The sequence below is a fragment of the Pundamilia nyererei genome, unplaced genomic scaffold, assembly GCF_000239375.1.
Source record: "Pundamilia nyererei isolate P.nyererei 1_Seehausen unplaced genomic scaffold, PunNye1.0 scaffold00338, whole genome shotgun sequence".
NCBI classification, from domain to species: Eukaryota; Metazoa; Chordata; class Actinopteri; order Cichliformes; family Cichlidae; genus Pundamilia; species Pundamilia nyererei.
The window spans coordinates 434,337-451,902 of record NW_005187739.1 but is presented as its reverse complement, the minus strand read 5'-3'; the positions used below and the strand labels follow the sequence as shown (position 1 = coordinate 451,902).

General features: G+C 43.8%; 1 protein-coding gene across 1 annotated transcript in view; it reads left to right on the top strand.

Annotated features, from left to right (window-relative positions):
• brip1 (BRCA1 interacting helicase 1) overlaps positions 1-17,566 on the top strand; it is a 39,548-nt gene that overhangs the window by 15,467 nt on the left and 6,515 nt on the right. Inside the window, exons 15-16 of the mRNA XM_005752013.1 lie at positions 11,716-11,878; positions 12,496-12,617. Coding sequence (XP_005752070.1) covers positions 11,716-11,878; positions 12,496-12,617 — 285 coding nt within the window. The remainder of the gene's footprint in view (positions 1-11,715; positions 11,879-12,495; positions 12,618-17,566) is intronic.

Genomic DNA, 17,566 nt, shown 5'->3' with positions numbered 1-17,566 from the left:
TAGTCCGTGGGATGGACAGCATTAGTTTTGAGCTAGCATAGGCAGAGAGGAGCTCAGACAGGTAAGGAGGGGCTCGAGCATTAAGTGACTTAAAAACAAAAAGTAGAAGTTTAAATTGGATCCTGTAGGAGACAGGAAGCCAGTGTAAAGAAGCTAAAACTGGGGTTATACGCTCTCTCCGTTTGGTACCAGTTAGCAGGCGAGCAGCAGCATTTTGAACCATCTGAAGACGATGGATGGAGGCCTGATGCAGTATCTGCAAGTAAGGAAAAGGTGAATAACACGCTCAAAGACGTTAGCCAGGAGGTATGGCTTTACCTTACGTGGGCATTTTGCCGTACCAGGGGCAGAAATATTGCCGTTAGGTGCCTTCGTAACTAAATGGGGTCTTCGTAAGCCCGGGGTTCCACTGTATTTAAAAGTAGATTGGGAGGCGGAGCCTTCAGCTTCCACGCCCCTCTTGTGCAGAACCAGCCCCCACCTTTTAAGATTATATTTAAAACTTTCCTTTTTGCTAAAGCACATAGATCAGGTGACCCTGAATCCTCACTTAGTTATGCTGCAATAGGTAAGTAACCAGTTAGCATTTTTTGTTGGTGCTTCAGGACTCGACTCTGTCAGTTATAATCTGCAGTCGTGCTTCTGGCTCCTGTGCGTAATAGAATAGATTCTAGAAATGACTTAATGTAGGCATTTTTATTTCTTCTTACTATTAAACATTATTTATTAAGCTCAAAGGCATAGTCCCTTAAAAACACAAACAAATGCAGTATAAATGAAAATAAAACTGTTGTCGTCTTTTTACTTTCAATTACAAGCAAACGATCTGTTTTGTGTGGAGGCATCCTCTGCATGATGTTAAGTTTACACTGAAAATGAGTCGTAGTGCTGTAGCTTAACACTGGGAGGCGCTAGAGACCACAGATTTAGGTAACATGCAATGCTTTGGCATGTATAAGAACATGTGACAGACAAAGGTTACCTCTTTAAGGGACGGCATTCCTTCCACTCCCACTGTGAAGATGCTGCCGTATCGCATGTTACAACAGATCTCCACTGATCAATGGAGGAGCTTGTAAGGAAAAATGGCGTCATCCTCACAGAAGTGTGTTCTCTTTCAGTTAATGATGCTGCTTCTGAGAGCGCGCTCATAGAGGCTTTGTCCCCCCTACGTTTGTCATTCATTTTTGGCTGTGAATCATTCATGTCCACCGTAGCTCAGTTGTCACAATCGCTTACAGAGAGCCGAGTGGATTTCGTACGACATCGTGTGTGCTTGTCCACTACCAAAGTGTTACATGTAACTGCAGGAAACCCTATAAAAGTCACTCTAAATGTTTTTAAGTAACCTGAAATATTTATTTTCGAATAAAAGTCCACCCATCCAACAATTTGATCTTTTGGCACTCTGAACCACTCAAGGTGGAGCTTTTTTCTTATTTTCAGTCATATGTAGCGTTCCAGTGGTACATGTTCATGTTACATCTGGCTAAAAGGTCAGAAGTGAATATGCAGCACAACATGTGCACAATCCCTATGTGTTAAAGGTTAAAGCCAAAGAGATACTTTCTGTTCTTGGTTCTGTATGTTGTTTGTCACTGAGACCGGATATCCTTGTATGGTTGTCTCTGTGTGAGCACAGAGTCAGCATGCAGGCTCGTCCACGCAGCAGGAAAATGTTTAAATCCTTGACTGTCCGTCACGTCAGACACATTTGGAGCAATGATACGATGCATGTTGTGCTTTTTAGCGTGCAACCTGCAAAGAGAAAAAGAAACCGCGTTATGTTAACTTTTTGCTGGCCTCAAATCGCACGCAATCATTTTGATGAATACATCATCAGCTTTATCTTTTATAACCTAAATCTTACTTATTCAGCCAGTGTCCCACTCATCTGTGGGCCACCACTCGTGCTGTTATCTTCTCCACTCACTTCCTGTTTGAAATGGAAAGGCGTACTGTCGTGAAAGCCAGCCGTCACTGATGTCTTGTTTTGCTGGGATGAGTCAAACAGAGGACTTTCACAGCTGTGCTTTGCCTTTGGCACGTGTGCGCGGTCCATGTTGGACTTAAATTTCAGCATGTCCCACGCAGTGATCGCTGATTTGATTTCTCTGCAGACCTTGTTGGCTCGCTATCCAGTTGCACTCTTAAAGAGCCGATGACACCAGCTTGCAAACTGTGAGGGAAAGCTAAGACTCTGAGCCTTGTTGTTTTCTCGTTTTACCTTCCTTTTTGTCAGCCTCTGATGCCAACCGAGCAGCGACTATGAGCTGTGGGATGTTTTTTTATTATTGATAGCCGTGTAGGAGTCTTCTATCTCTCTCTCTGTGCTGATGCATAAATATTTAATCTGCAGTCAGCTCTTAAAGATGAGGAGATGAGGGGATATGAAGGGCTGGGGTATTAATTGGAGTCCGCGGAGGCCTCGTTGGTGCCGCTGAGTCCCGTCTGGCCTGCGATGTGCACGTTTTATGTGCGCATAGTCAACAGAAAGGTCATCTTCAGACATCCCTGTTCAGTGTGTCTAGGTGATGCCTATCAACCCCTCGTGCAAAGCTGCTTCTGCGATAGACGGAGAGAGCAGTGAGGCGAGTGTGCCGAAGAAGTGTCCCTCGAGGCGCTGCTGCCCTCACATTCACACACATAAACACATACGAGTCAACAGTACACAGGTTGCATTGGTGCAGTTTTAAGTGTTTTACTAGAAAAAAATGACTTGGAATTATAGCGGACATTAGCAATATGTGCTTTATAAAGAAACATGTAAGCCCATAATCACAGTTTCCCTTAGAGGCTGTGGGTTTTTTAACACTTAGGCTTCAACTGTCCCCCAGTTAATGCCCATTAAAACCACAGCAGGCTTTGCCGTCTGGTCTCAGCCGCCAAGGGAAGAGACCGATGCTCCGTGGGAGACTGATGGTTTATTAAAAGAAAAAAGCAGAGCTTTGCTGAGGTGAAAAGATGGTGGGGAATAAAAGATGCTTTTAAAGGAGACTGAGATAAGGGCCATTAGGTGATGTCGCCTCCCTGTCTGCGCGAAGACGCACCCAGCGCCGGCGCCGGCTCTGCCGAGTTTGTGTCAAATCAAAGTCAAAGCGGACTACAGAGCAAACACCCAGCAACACCACTGTCCTCAGCAGCACCAATCACAGCTCCACGTGTGGGGCTGCTGCTGTCTGTTTTAGGGAGCGTGGGTCAGTGTAGCATATCCCTCCTGGCTGTTTTAGAGCCGAGATGATGTTTTATTTGAGTTTTTACAGTGGAAACTTCAGCGTTACGGCTGTCTGACTAAGCTGGGGCTTCTTTTCGGGAAGGCTCATATTTTCAGAGTTAAAAAGCACATATTAAATGGTGCGCGAGTCATCTCTTTGTTGCCTAATCTACTGTAGCAAAGATTTGTTCGTGTCACCGCGACTGAAATAAATGAAATGAAATAAAGTATACATATGCAGATCATGTAAAAACAAATATAGGGCAGTGCTGCTTTGCATTGTGGACAATGAGCACGACCGTCACAGTTTTTCCAATTGCTTGTTTTGTCGAACCAACAGTTTAACTCCAAAACCGAAGATGGGAGTCTCTAACACATCTAATGTGTATATGCACACAGCGTTGTGTCATTTTACTTCCACACTGTCACGGTTTTTCCTACATATAAAATAAACTAATAATTTTGGTGCCCCCGAAATTCCTTCCTTGACCTTCCTTCATATAAGATCTTTGGTTTTGCTTGGTTTGGTTAAGACGTTTAATTTACTCAAGCATGAAGTACATTTTTGCTTACCAGATGGCAAAAATGTTGCACAGCCTCGTCTTTCTTTATGCACTGTGAGTACGTGTGTGTAAAACCCCCAACAGCTTTTTATGATTAGGAAAACTCTAACAGCGTCTCTTATATTGTGATTCCAGCAGTGCAGTAAAAATGTAGCTATTCCTTTCTGTCTGAATACAACGTGTGATCTGTGTGGTGATGCCTTTTAAATATGTTTTTAAACATTTATGTCTTTGTTCATATTTAAACGCATCTTTAAATATGAACAAAGTAGAAAAGCTGGGCTCAGAGACACAAACATGTAACAATGTTTCGCAGAACTCTCGTTCACTTTGGTTTTAAATGAGAGTTTCGAGAGTTCGGAACAAATGTAAAGCTGTTGGATGGAGAAAATGCTTTTTGTATATTTTTGTGGTCCAATGACACGACCTGAAGATGCTGTTTGATTGGAACTTTAAGATGATAATCTGCCAATGCATTCATTGGTTTTAATCCCATAGAGTTCTTATGGGTCTATGAAACTAGGCCAAACTGTGGTAGACACCTCAGGAGTTGTGAGGAGAAAAATCTTCAGATTTATTCAATAAAGAGAACGAGATGATAGCCTGGCAGGCTGTGATTGGTGCAGGTGGATACTTCTTATTATCTGGACTTTATTTTATAATCACCTTGGAAGGCATTTGATGAAGTAAAGGTTCGAGTTTTGAGCGGATCCACCGCATCGAAGTGGAGATTACGATCATAACTCATTTTATAATGAAATGAAAGATAACTGAATAATGCTTCAAAACACTTAAGTTGACATTTATTCTTATGAAAATTAGATGATGTCGTAGCAGACGACGTCCTCCTCTTTGGGCAGCATGCAGCGTTTTTGCAGCGTCTGTTGTCACCGCCGATGTGGCCGGGCAGACGACGAGGGAAGAGCGGCATCTCAGAGGTGGCAGGTGGCTTCTCGCCACCAGTCTTGGCGTGATGGTTGCTGTGATATTTTGAGGGTGAATAATTTAAGCCGCAACAACACGTCTCCCCTCACCACTGCGAAATGTGGCTCCTAGCAGCATGTTTCATTAATGCCGTTGCCTCCTATCCCTTTCCATAATTCAGCAGGCACTAGAGGAGCTCTGATGTGTCGCCACGTAGCTCACTGACACAGGGGATCTGGGAAAGGAGATAGAGTGAGGCTAGATGCAGAGGAGGTGAAAGATGGAGCGATAGTAAGGGGAGAAAGAGAGGGGAAGTGTAAAAGTGCGAGAAAGACTACAGTTCACTGCTTCCGCCGCGTTGTTTCACCACCCCGTCCCAGTTGGCAGAAGGATCTGGCCCACTTTACTGCGTCAACGGCAGAGGCTGAGCGTTGCACCTACCATGCCTAGAAAGGGCAATGCATTATTAACACTGTTGTGCTCTCCTATGTGCTAAATACTGCTCATTCCCATTCATGTTGTACGGGCATCATAACGTTGCTGCTGTGAGATCCCTGCTGAAGTCTAAACATGGTGGTTCACAGATAAATTCACTGTTAAATGACAGCTTTGCTGCTTTTTAGAAGCAAGTTCAATAAATGCTTTTCTCCTGGATGTGCAGTGAAACATAATTATAATTAGAGGGTTTTTTAACCAATATATACCTATACAAATATAAAAATGAGCAGTTTTACCGAGTATAGTTTCCATGGTGTTGAATTGGTAAGCCTCACTTGTTTTATTTTTCTTAAATTAAGTTGATGATAAAATTCTGGATGGGAGAATTTTCTGTTTTATTCGTTAGATTAACATTTTATAGCCAAGGTCCGACATCTAAACAGCAGGTCTTCAGATGATGTCCCTGAATTATTCATGATGCTGCTCATGTCTGTCATTTTGGTGGCTGCAGTTTCTGTGTTGAGTGTCTCACACTCCTGGTTGAAAGTGTTTGTTGAAGGTGTTGAAGATTTGTTTGACTGTACAATGGTCACTTTCACACATGCAGCCATGCATCTTGATAGCATCACACATTTTATTCCATACTAACCCATTTACAGATATGTTAAAGAAATGCAGACAAGTATTCCTATGGCACCCCCACTGGGTGGTTTAAATTCCAAATTATTCCACAATTCTAAAGAATTTGAGAAATGTAAATGTAAATGAAGAGAGTGGAATAGTACAAAGACAGCATGTATAAGGATATAAGCTGATAAAATGTGATTGTGTTTAAAAAATAAGAAAAATCCGCAGTCCTTGTGTGAATGTCGTGGTAATTTGGCGATTCCAACTTTGGTAAATCTGACTGTTTGTACAGGACAGATGTTGCAGAAGTTTGAATTGATTTTAGATTTCGTTTAATCCACACAGAGTGAGAAATACATAAAATCACTTAAATCTTTTAAAAATAATGCTGCAGGTTCTACAGTAACTTGCCGAAGCCGTTTTAACTTCTTCCCAGTGGACATAATTAACTGCAACCGGTATTTTTTGTTTGCTAGTATAAAAGGATTTGTTTGACAGCAGTCATAGACTGACTAACATACAGGTGTCGAACTCCAGGCCTCGAGGGCCGGTGTCCTGCAGGTTTTAGACGTGTCCTTGATCCAACACAGCTGATTTAAATGGCTAAATGACCTCCTCAACATGTCATGAAGTTCTCCAGAAGCCTGGTAATAAACTAATCATTTGATTCAGGTGTGTTGACCCAGGGTGATATCTAAAACCTGCAGGACACCGGCCCTCGAGGCCTGGAGTTCGACACCCCAACACATTTCATAAAGTAGCACAATGAAGGAGGACTAGCTCCAAATTCTTTAACTTTACCTCAGATCAACCACCAGATGGTTGAAACTTGGACACAATTTTGTGATCCAACAGGAAAATGATCCCATATGTTACGGCCCAGTCTAGGGGTACAGGAACATAACATAAGGGTTAGAAAGGAAGTGAACCATACCCAGAAGCCAACCTTTGAAGTGAACGGTGGTTTATTTGTGTCTACACTGAAAACTGAAGCCTGGGGTGAACAAAGGACAAAATAACAAACAAAAACAAGCTAAGTCAGGAAAGGAGGTGCTACCTAAAACCCTATGTGAAACAAAAACCAAACAAAAGACACGTGCTACACCTAACTCCCTAAACAGGAGGAAACAGTACAAGACGATAATAAATCAGCTCAGCCCTTCTGTTTCAGTGTCTATTTACACGTCAACTAATTTACACACTATATACAAACAACTCTGTAAATGTGAGGAACCACACACGAGTAACACAAGGTTTGAAAGCCAGGGTCAGGTCTGCTGCTGTGGTCAGACGCTATGGACCATCTGTGCCGGGAAAACAACCTGTCTATATGAACTGTATTAATTCTGCCAAGAAGAGTGAAGTATTCAGGCAGAATTATATTAAATATCAAGCACCCAATTCTTGTTTCGTTTCATTATTTTTAACGCATTAATGATGTATGCTGTACAATCTTTACCAAAATGTAAAAAGAAATCGCGAAAACGACATGACAGGAGGACGCAAATCCTTTTGGGGCTGCAGTCGACAGGTTTAAAAACGCCACCGCAGTCCTCTATTGCAGCGGTCCCCAACCTTTTTTGCGCCACGGACCGGTTTATGCCCGACAGTATTTTCACGGACCGGCCTTTAAGGTGTCGCGGATAAACACAACAAAATAAAACTAGTACCGGTACCGTAAAAAAGAAAATTTATTCATAACACACGTGAAAAGACCCAGGAACACCGAGTTAACGATAAAAACGATAACAAAATAACGCTGAGAACCGATAAAAACCCTGAAAACCAGACATTTCACACCTGAGCCTCAACTCTCGCGGCCCGGTACCAAACGACTCACGCACCGGTACCGGTCCGAGGCCCGGGGGTTGGGGACCGCTGCTCTATTGGACCAATGTTGTACTTCCATGTCTCAGCCAATCAGGTGGGAAAAGGGCTTATCTAACTGCCAGATGGTGATTCTAGTGCGGTTACCAAGGCCTCTGTGTTTAATTTCTCTGCCCAGGCGATCAGTTTGTAGTCGAGACTGGCCTCCTGTCTGTGCATTAGGAGACTATTATCCCTTTAAAAACCCCATGATCTTCTGATGAACTGTGACGATCGTCATCATGTTTAGGTGATCAATACAGAGACCAATCAGATTACAGACGTTAGATTGCCCAAACTGATCCACGACTAAAGTATTCACCACAAACCTTTATTTTGAAAGGCCCTTTGTGTTATTCATTGCTAAAAATACAAACCCCGACCTTTTGTGTAGTGAGTATAAAACACCGTCAGACTCCGTCACATCAGTTTTATCAGTAGGAACATTTTGTCTCCATACTCATCTCCATGTGGAATCACCTCCTTTCCAAGCGCAGCCTGGCAGATAATGGCTGTTTTGTTTAGTGGTAGATCAGCCTAAAGTACATAACCTGAATTATTCATCTCTCGCTTAAGACTGCACTGCAAAGCAATTGCAGGGCAAACAGTTTGCTGAGTTGAAGATGCACGTAAGGGGGGTCCTTGTTGATGTAATGCTGCATATTTAGTGAGTGAGTCATGTTTTATTGATGCAAACATTCTGACCTCGCTTGCTTTAGTAGGCACCAACCTGATGAAATCTTTCCCACGCTTCGTTTGATCGGTGTGGGGCCGTCACACTGGATTGCAAAAATATATCAGTGCTCCCCTGCTGTCCCGTTTGCTTCTGTTGTTTTCCTCAGTACTGCACAAAACCCAAAAAGTAAACTTCTGTGCTGTTTGAGGTCTGCTGGTTTGTGGTGTTTTGGTTGCAACACAGGTGAACGCAATAGGTTTACAAGTGTGCAAATATCCTCTGCATTCCTCCCATCCGAAGGTCTCACCTGCAGCTAGCTTACGATCGACAGTTTGACACTATTAACCCATTAAGAAGTTTTCTGCTGACTATGAGAAGAACTTTTATTTGACCCTTCTAACACATTTCCACGCCAGTGAAGCCTCTTTCTGGTTGTGAAGCCATGCTTATTCAAGGATGTAATCTGCACAGGACCAACACGAGTGGGGCTTGGATGAGGGCTTTTAGATCAATGTGCCTCCCCGGAGAGCTGCTGACTTTTTGCGCTAACAATAGTACAGCAACAGTGATTTTTATTGCAGAGGAGGTTTGAATACATCAGCTCTCTGCCAAGTTAAAGTCGAGAGAAGAAATCCAAGCAGTGTGAGGACACAGGAGCAAACATAATTGCTTTTCTTGTTGCAAGGTTGTTTTAGACTTCGAAGGTGTATTAATATTTCACAGTGTGGTACCTTGCACAGGGTACAGATTGACACTGTCTGAAGATGGTGGGTTACTTATTTGCAGATATACAGTTAGGCCCATAAATATTTGGACTAATTTTGGTTCTGTGCATCACACAATGAAATTTAAATGAAACAACTTTCAGCTTTAATTCAGTGGGTTGAACAGACAGAGGAACTAAAGCAGTTGGACAAATTAAAACTGAAAAGGAAATGTTCATTTCTAATACTTGGCTGAAGACCGTCTGCTGCCAGTGACAGCCTGAAGTCTTGAACTGGTGGACGTCACCAGATGCTGGTTTCCTCCTTTTGGATGCAGCGGCTTTCAGTTGCTGTTGCTTTGTAGGCCGGTCTGTCCAAAGTTTAGTCTTCAACAAGTATAATGCAGGTTCAGTTGGGCTAATATCAGGGACTGACTTGACCATTCAAGGATATTCCTCTTCCAGCAGGTCAGCTGCTGATCGGAAGGTTGGTGGTTTGATCCCTGGCTCCCCCAGTTTGCATGGCAAATATCCTTGGGCAAGATACTTACCCCAACTTGCTCTCCGATGCATCCATCGGAGTATGAATGCGTTTGAATAATAGTTAGAAAGCACTCACAGTATAGATAATAGTGCTTGTGTGAATGGGTGTGTATGGGGTGAATGTGGCGTGTTGTATAGAGCGCTTTGAGTACTCCAGGAGAGTAGAAAAGCGCTATAAAAGAATCAGTACATTTACTTTTTTCTTGCCATCATTCTGTTAGAGGTTGATCTTAGTTTACTCTGTCCAACAATGATTTTCCAGAACTGTGCTGGTCTTTTAGATGCTTTTTTTTAGCCAAGTCCAATCTAGCCTTTCTATTCTTGAGGATTATGAGTGGCTAACAGCCTGAACCCTGAGTATTTACTTTCACGCAGTCTTCTCTTTATGGTAGACTTGAATATCGATGCACTGACCTCCTGGACAGTGTTGTAACTGGCTGCTGTGAAGAGATGGAAATGATTCTGCGATCATACACTGCTATTATGTACCGTGGACTTCCAGGTGTTTTTGCATTGCTGAGTTCACCAGTACTTTCTTTCTTTCTTAGGATGTACCAAACTGAAGATTTTGCCACTTCTAATATTGTGCCACTTTCTCGGATGTTTGTTTTCTATTTTCGCAGCATAAGGATGGCTTGTTTCACTTGCATGGAGCGCTCCTTTGACCACATGTTTTCTGTCCACAGTAACATTTTCCAAATGCAAGCACCACACCTCAGATCAACTCCAGGCTTTTTTGTCTGCTTAATTGATAATGACATAACGAAGGAATTGCCCACACCTGCCTGTGAAATACGGTTGTATAAGGACTGAATGGCCCGTAGCAATGGGCCAGGCACCCCATACTCCCAGAGCACCCTCCACAGGACCCCCCCGAGCGACACGGTCGAATGCCTTCTCCAAGTCCACAAAGCACATGTAGACTGGTTGGGCAAACTCCCATGCACCCTCGAGTATCCTCGAGAGGATAAAGAGCTGGTCCAGTGTTCTGCAACCAGGACGAAAACCGCATTGTTCCTCCTGTATCCGAGGTTCGACTAACGGACGAACTCTCCTCTCCAGCACCCTGGCATAGACTTTCCCAGGGAGGCTGAGGAGTGCGATTCCCCGTTGCATAGCCGGCAATAAATCGGACTCGTTCCTGGTGGGTGATGGGCTCCGCCAGGGCTGCCCTTTGTCACCGATTCTGTTCATAATTTTTATGGACAGAATTTCTTGGTGTAGCCAAGGGGTGGAGGACTTTTACTTTGGTGGTCTCAGGATCTCTTCTCTGCTTTTCGCAGATGATGTGGTTCTGTTGGCTTCATCAGGTGATGGCCTCCAGCTCGCCTTGGAACGGTTCGCAGCCGAGTGTGAAGCAGCGGGAATGAGGATCAGCACCTCCAAATCTGAGGCCATGGTCCTCAGCCGGAAAAGGGTGGAGTGCCCACTCCGGGTTGGGGATGAGTTCCTGCCCCAAGTGGAGGAGTTCAAGTATCTCGGGGTCTTGTTCACGAGTGATGGGAGAAGGGAGCCGGAGATCGACAGACGGATTGGGGCTGCAGCTGCAGTAATGCGGACGCTGCACCGGTCTGTTGTGATGACGAGAGAGCTGAGTGTAAAAGCGAAGCTCTCAATTTACCGATCTACGTCCCTACCCTCACCTATGGCCACAAGCTGTGGGTAGTGACCGAAAGAACGAGATCGCAAATGCAAGTGGCAGAAATGAGCTTCCTCCGAAGGGTGGCTGGCCTCTCCCTTAAAGATAGGGTGAGAAGTTCAACCATTCGGGAGGGGCTCAGAGCAGAGCCGCTGCTCCTCCACATCGAAAGGAGTCAGTGAGGTGGTTCGGAAGAAATGGATGGATGCCTGTGAAATAGGCTTTGAGTCAATTGAGTCACTTTAAAAAGAGGCTGGCACATATTAAGGAGCTGAAACTGCCGATAGGTTGATTGATCAATCCAAATTGCCTACAGGTGTGAGTGAATGGTTGTCTGTCCCTGTGTGTTGGCCCTGCGACAGACTGGCGACCTGTCCAGGGTGTACCCTGCCTCTCGCCCCATGACAGCTGGGATAGGCTCCAGGCTGCGACCCTGAAAAGGATGAGTGGAAGCAAATGGATGGATGGACATTCTGTTTGCTAAAATCCTCTGTGGTGATGTATTTCCTGTTTTCTAATCAGATGCTGGATAAACTGAGAGACCGATGGACCAAAACTGGTCTCTGGGACAAGCTAGAGCAACAGAAAACGGTGATCACAGAGCCCCGTGGTGGTGGAGGCAAGGGAGACTTTGATGAGCTGCTTCACACGTACTACAGTGCCATCAAATACTGTGAAGAAAAAGGTGAGACTGATACACATTGTTATGCTGACTCTGGAACAGCTGCTGTTTACTAGTGATTCAATGTGCATCATTTACAGCTGAATAATCCAGAATTCAGCAGGTTATTGTCACAAAGTTTGTGTACCTCTGTTAGAAGCAATCTTAATAAGAAACTGGCCAATGACAAGTGAAGTGAATAACACTGATTGTTTCTTTGGAAAGGGGCTTGTCAATGGCTGTGATTTAATATTATTCTTATACGAGGATCTATAAGCTCATTAAGGTTGTCTTAATGACCTTGTAGTACCATATCATCCCATTAGAGCACTTCGCTCTCACACTGCAGGCCTACTTGTTGTTCCTAGAGTATTTAAAAGTAGATGGGAGGCATAGGGGGTCATATGATTGTTGGGGATTTCTCTGCTTTCTTTGTTACATCTGTGTTTAGAGGCTAAAAAAGTAAATGACAGAAATTGTTTTACTATCCAAAAACTTGGATAATGAATCCTTCAAATGGATGCTAGATCTGCCCGGCATCCATTTCAATGAGTCGTACCACTCGAACATAGTTGCGCACCACATACACGCCTTCTCCCACGTCATGTTCACGGCTCATGGCGTGTGTTTGTTTGATACAGATGGTGCACTGCTGATTGCTGTGTGTAGGGGTAAAGTGAGCGAAGGGCTTGATTTTACGGACGACAACGCCAGGGCAGTAGTCGCCGTTGGAATTCCCTTCCCCAACATTAAAGACCTCCAGGTAAGTAGAATCCCAACAACAAGCTGTGGGGCGTGTGCTTCAGGGCTGCAGGAACTCAGGCTATAAAAATGTTGTAAGATTTTAATGTTATAAAATCCAAAATGTGAATCATTTTTACATAATTAGGCAAAACATGAAGTGTGATGTGATAGAAAGAATATCATTTTTTAAAGTGTTAGACATGTAACAGTATATGTAGCATCTGCAGCTCTCCACCTGTTTATCACTGACACAGCGTCATCCACCTTTAACAGTGCCTGTGCAAAACCTGTAAAGCAGTTGTTTGTAAAGAAAGGGTGGCTTTGGCAGCACAGTGTAGGTTGGGCCTGTTTAGTTTGTAAGCATCTCCTTCTTTGCTCTTCAGTTTTTTCTCTTTGCCTCTGGTATTGAACACTTTGAACACGATAACTCACAGACATGAACGTGCACGCTCACACAAACACACACCAAATAAGAGCATCCCTTTTAGGTGATCCATGAAAAAGAATCCCAAAGCGATGTTGCCGTGTCTGGCCTGTCCTTAGCAGATAAAGTTGACCTTTAAGTTTGAGTCCCTTCCTCCCCTCCTGCCTCCCACTTTCCTCCCTTTGACTCCTTCTGATCCTGCTGTCAGAGCACAATGAAGCTTTCACTAACCTTTTCTGTCAGGGTAGAAAGATGTGTGGCTGATTGAGGCTTCCTCGGTCCTTTCACCTTTGCTTTTCACCTCAGCTGTCAGTTTCACCTCTGTCAGCTCTCAGGGCATGTCTTCAATTTTGCTGATTTTTCTTTATTTGTTTGATTTTTGGGGGGTGTTCTTGGTTTTAGCGTTGAAGAAGTGGGTCCAAGAGCTGTCCAAGCTCCCAGTTCACAGTTTTGTGCCAGTGTTAGTGTGAGAGGAGGTTTGGCTCTTTTGTACAGTTTTGCTGTGGTTTGGTTTTTGGTTGTACTGAATTATATGGTGTTATTTATTCATTCGGCTGACAAATTTATGGAATAAATACAATAAAAGCCGACTCACAGTATGTTGAAAGCGATGTTTCAGACAGGAAACAGGAACATAACACCGGGGGGAGGATTGAGGAAGCTAAAGCTAGTTAAGGGGGACGTGGAGCTGACCAAGCATGAAGATGCTGCATTTCTAATGACACACTGTGCATCAACAGCCTTTGTTTATTTGCAACATGCGCAGAGCTCCACAGACAGATCGCTGCTGCGTGACCAGGTGGCCTGCTGACACTCCTGCTTCTCACCGTGACTGTCCTTCATTTTTGCCTCCTTAGTTACACAACAAGAACACAGTTGTTAGCGTAGTTTTCCCCAGTGTCAGAACTGTAGTCACGTTAGACCCATCTATATCACTTATGTTTATACCAGCATTGCTAGCTTCCATTGTAGCAGAAGGAGCTAGTTCATTTTTATTAGTCTCAGCTTTATACAGCAATGTGACACAATGCTTTTGGATGCAGTCTGACAGAAGTCATAAAAATGTCCTTTATGTTTGAAAAGACTGGCTGTCAAACGTTCTGTTTACTGTGGACTGAATCTGTTGGAATCCATAACGGTCTGCTTGTTTTCATCATCACTTTGAAACCTGACTTTCACGTTGTCTTTCCATCTTTTTTGTACTGCACTGTGTTTCCGTCCTCTTCTTATCTTCTCTTTCAGCCACAGAGGCAGCCCCCAGAGAAGCCCTGGGAGCTCTAAAGGTCTCTGAGCTAACCCCATTACACTGTTGAGAGGAAGAGGACATTGACACTAATGACTCTGAGCCTATGTAGCTAGCTCCCATAACATGCTAAACGAGCACAGACACATAACAGCTGCTTTAAGGGACAGAAAAGTTCAAACAAACACAAGTTGTTATAATAATGTAGCCATTAACAGATCAGTCAATATTTGTAGATATGACAAAATAAAGTTTTCATGGGGTTCTGTGCAGAATACTTTCTGTATGAAGCACCTTGATTCTTTATTTTTCAGCCAGTCTGTTGTAGATTTGCTGATGTGCTCGATATCACTGTCCAGTTTGTATGACCCTATTTTGCCCAAGCTTTCTCTATTAGGTCCAGTGGCTGCTAAACGAGCCCAAATCATTATCCCATTGCCACCGTGCTGACAGTTTGGTTTTTGTCAAACGTGGTGCTTTGCATCTGTCAAAAGGCCGTTGTTCCAGAAGTCACGAGGTTTGCAAACCTAAGCTGAGCTGCTGTGCTGTCTCCTGACAGTTCTTAGTGCACTCTGCGAAACGTTTACATTTTACATGCCAATTGAGGCCCGTAGAGTCTGAGATGTTGCTCTGAACATCAGGTGGACCTTATGATGAATTTGCTGGTACATCCACTCCTGGGAAGATTGTAGCATTGTGAGAACACACGGCTCAGTACTCCAGACCAGCACGCAGCCAAAGCTGTTACAGAACTTACCTGTAGTTGTACTAATGTTGTTTCTGAAACAGCTACAAAGAAGTGTGATCTTTGTCATGGTGCAGTTCTGCTCATTACACAGAGTGTGTCATGAAGCCAGCCTCTTCTGTCATAGCGACCCAATACACAGATGCACTGATAATTCTGACGTGTAGATGATGATCGAATAAGTGCCTCACGAGCTGATCATGTGACCTCTTCTTTCTCATATTAAAACGTTTTCTTTACTCACTGATTTTCCTGCCTTTAATTCCCAGGAGTAATGCTGCTTTCTCCCAGCAGTCTTAGTGTGTCTGGGTTTGTGCACACCTTTCATGTATTAGCACGCTATCACGTTTACTCCGCATGTCTCACAGTGACATTCCTTTAATGCATACAGGCTCACACACACATATGTGACATATCCTTACATAGTCACTTCCATGCACTAGTGCTAACCTGTGCATTCTCCTGAGAGCACAAATGGACCCAGACACATTAACGCATTCATTCTGCTGTTATACGACAGCACCCCATTGCTAGGATAAGAGGTGTAAGCCCTGTTCTCTCCATTTAAACTACTCCAGCGCTGTCGATGCCTGCGCGGCCTGCATTCCCAGACAGGCATAACCTGTAGACGCTGGAGCACGTAGCATTTTACTGGCCTGTTGTGTTATTGTGACAAAGATCAAAGGTTGAACTTGAAAAGTCCTCTGCAGAGAAAGCCTTGCCAAAGGTGGTATTACATTTATGTTGAGTTTTTCCAATGGCATGTTTTTACAGTGAACAGTCACGTCCTGCGTGAGTAAGTCAAACAATAAGTAGGTTTAACAAGCAATAAAAAGACACTTACAACTGATAAGGCATCTCTCTCAGTTTAATGAAGAACACAGCCAACCTTTGTGGTTGCCCTTTATTAGAGACACGAGAGCATTTGCCTGTAAGCTTTTAAAACGAATGGATAACGGGGATTTTAGCAGAATGTTGGAGAGTTCATGGAACTCCTCAAGAATAGGTGCTGATGGATGCTCCAGGCACGCTCAAGCCACTGTACATGTGGCTTTGTCATCAGTAGCTGAAGTACTTCTACATAACACATGAGTATCCTTTGTTTAATCCTCGTTCTTCTTTTGTTAGTGCATTCTCGTGATATTATTCAGTAGTGTCTAAAACTCTGTTTATTCTCTCAGAGAAACAACACCAACCAACTGTCCGTGTTGTTAAAGCAGCTCTCAGACGTCTAATGCTAAAAACAAGCAACCGTGACCATGTGATCAAATGAGTCTAACCAGGGATTCATCAAAAGCTGTCCTGGCGGTGACTATGTTTTGTTTTTTTCACAAGAGCTATTTAAATATTGGTCCTAAATAATCCACACAGGTTGAAGATGATTTATCATCTACAGAAGGATGAACCATTTCAACATAAACGCTAAAGTTTACACTAAAAGATTTGCATGGTTGCACGTTACAGACGCATGTGTTTAAGGTTGAGACAGCATGTTGTTGTTAGCTGAAGGTGTTATCGTAATGTATGCAGTTGCCCTTCTGTTACTGTTAACTCTGTTAGCACATTTAAAAAGAGCCTGGAAAAGTCCTGGGAGCGCGGCTGATAGCTGCACCTACGCACAGCTGGTCCAGCTTTGACACACAGCATGCAGTCCTGGGGGTGGATAGATAGTCAGCCCCCCCGAAACCTCCAACCCTGCAGCAGCTCGGGGTCTGCTGTCTGCTTTGCGTTTTGTGCAGCTCAGCGAACCCACACCCACCTGTCTGCACCCCACAATCATAGGATATTCTTCTAAATATGTTTTTAGGGTAATATCACTGAGGAGCTGTCTCCAGGTCCAACATACTGTCACTTTCTTTTTTTTTTTCAATATGTCATCGTGATGTCATTAGCTAGAGTAGCTTCCTTTCACCCAATTCCACGCACGGGGCGATCCTTGCTAACGGAGATTTGCCTCGTTGATGCGGTTATGGCTTTAATGCCATTTTAACGAGATTAACGCTGACAGCACTAAAATATTTTGTACTTGTAAATCAAATGCGTAGTTGTGAGTTTGTGAGTAGTTTGTAACCTTGTAAACCAAAATATCTGAAAGTTTTATGCTTGTGCATCTTTAGATGAGAATTTGTTCGTGAGAATGTTTTTGTTAAGGTCTGCTTACAGACACGAAGCAAACAACGACGTGTAAAACTGCACTCGCACACTGTGGCTGTGTGACTTTCAACTTACAAGTACAAATTTTGACCCAATTTTTCTTCCTTTCAGCTGATTGGCCAGTGTCATGTCAGTCACAAATGTAACAATCCAATCAGAGAACAGATGGGTTTGGCTGTCAGTGATGCTATACTGAGCTTCAGGTCCTGGAAGGGGAAATGCCCTTTCACATGCCGGCGTTTTCCTTCATCAGCACAAGGAAAACATTCTGTGCGTGTCCGAGTTTGGTGAATTGTTGTCGCAGGTTTACGTGCTCACACAGGGACGTCCGGAGCCTTTTCAGCGGCTCTGTGGACCTCGGGGGGGGGTGCGGTGTCGTGGAAACCCCCAAAACAATGTGTA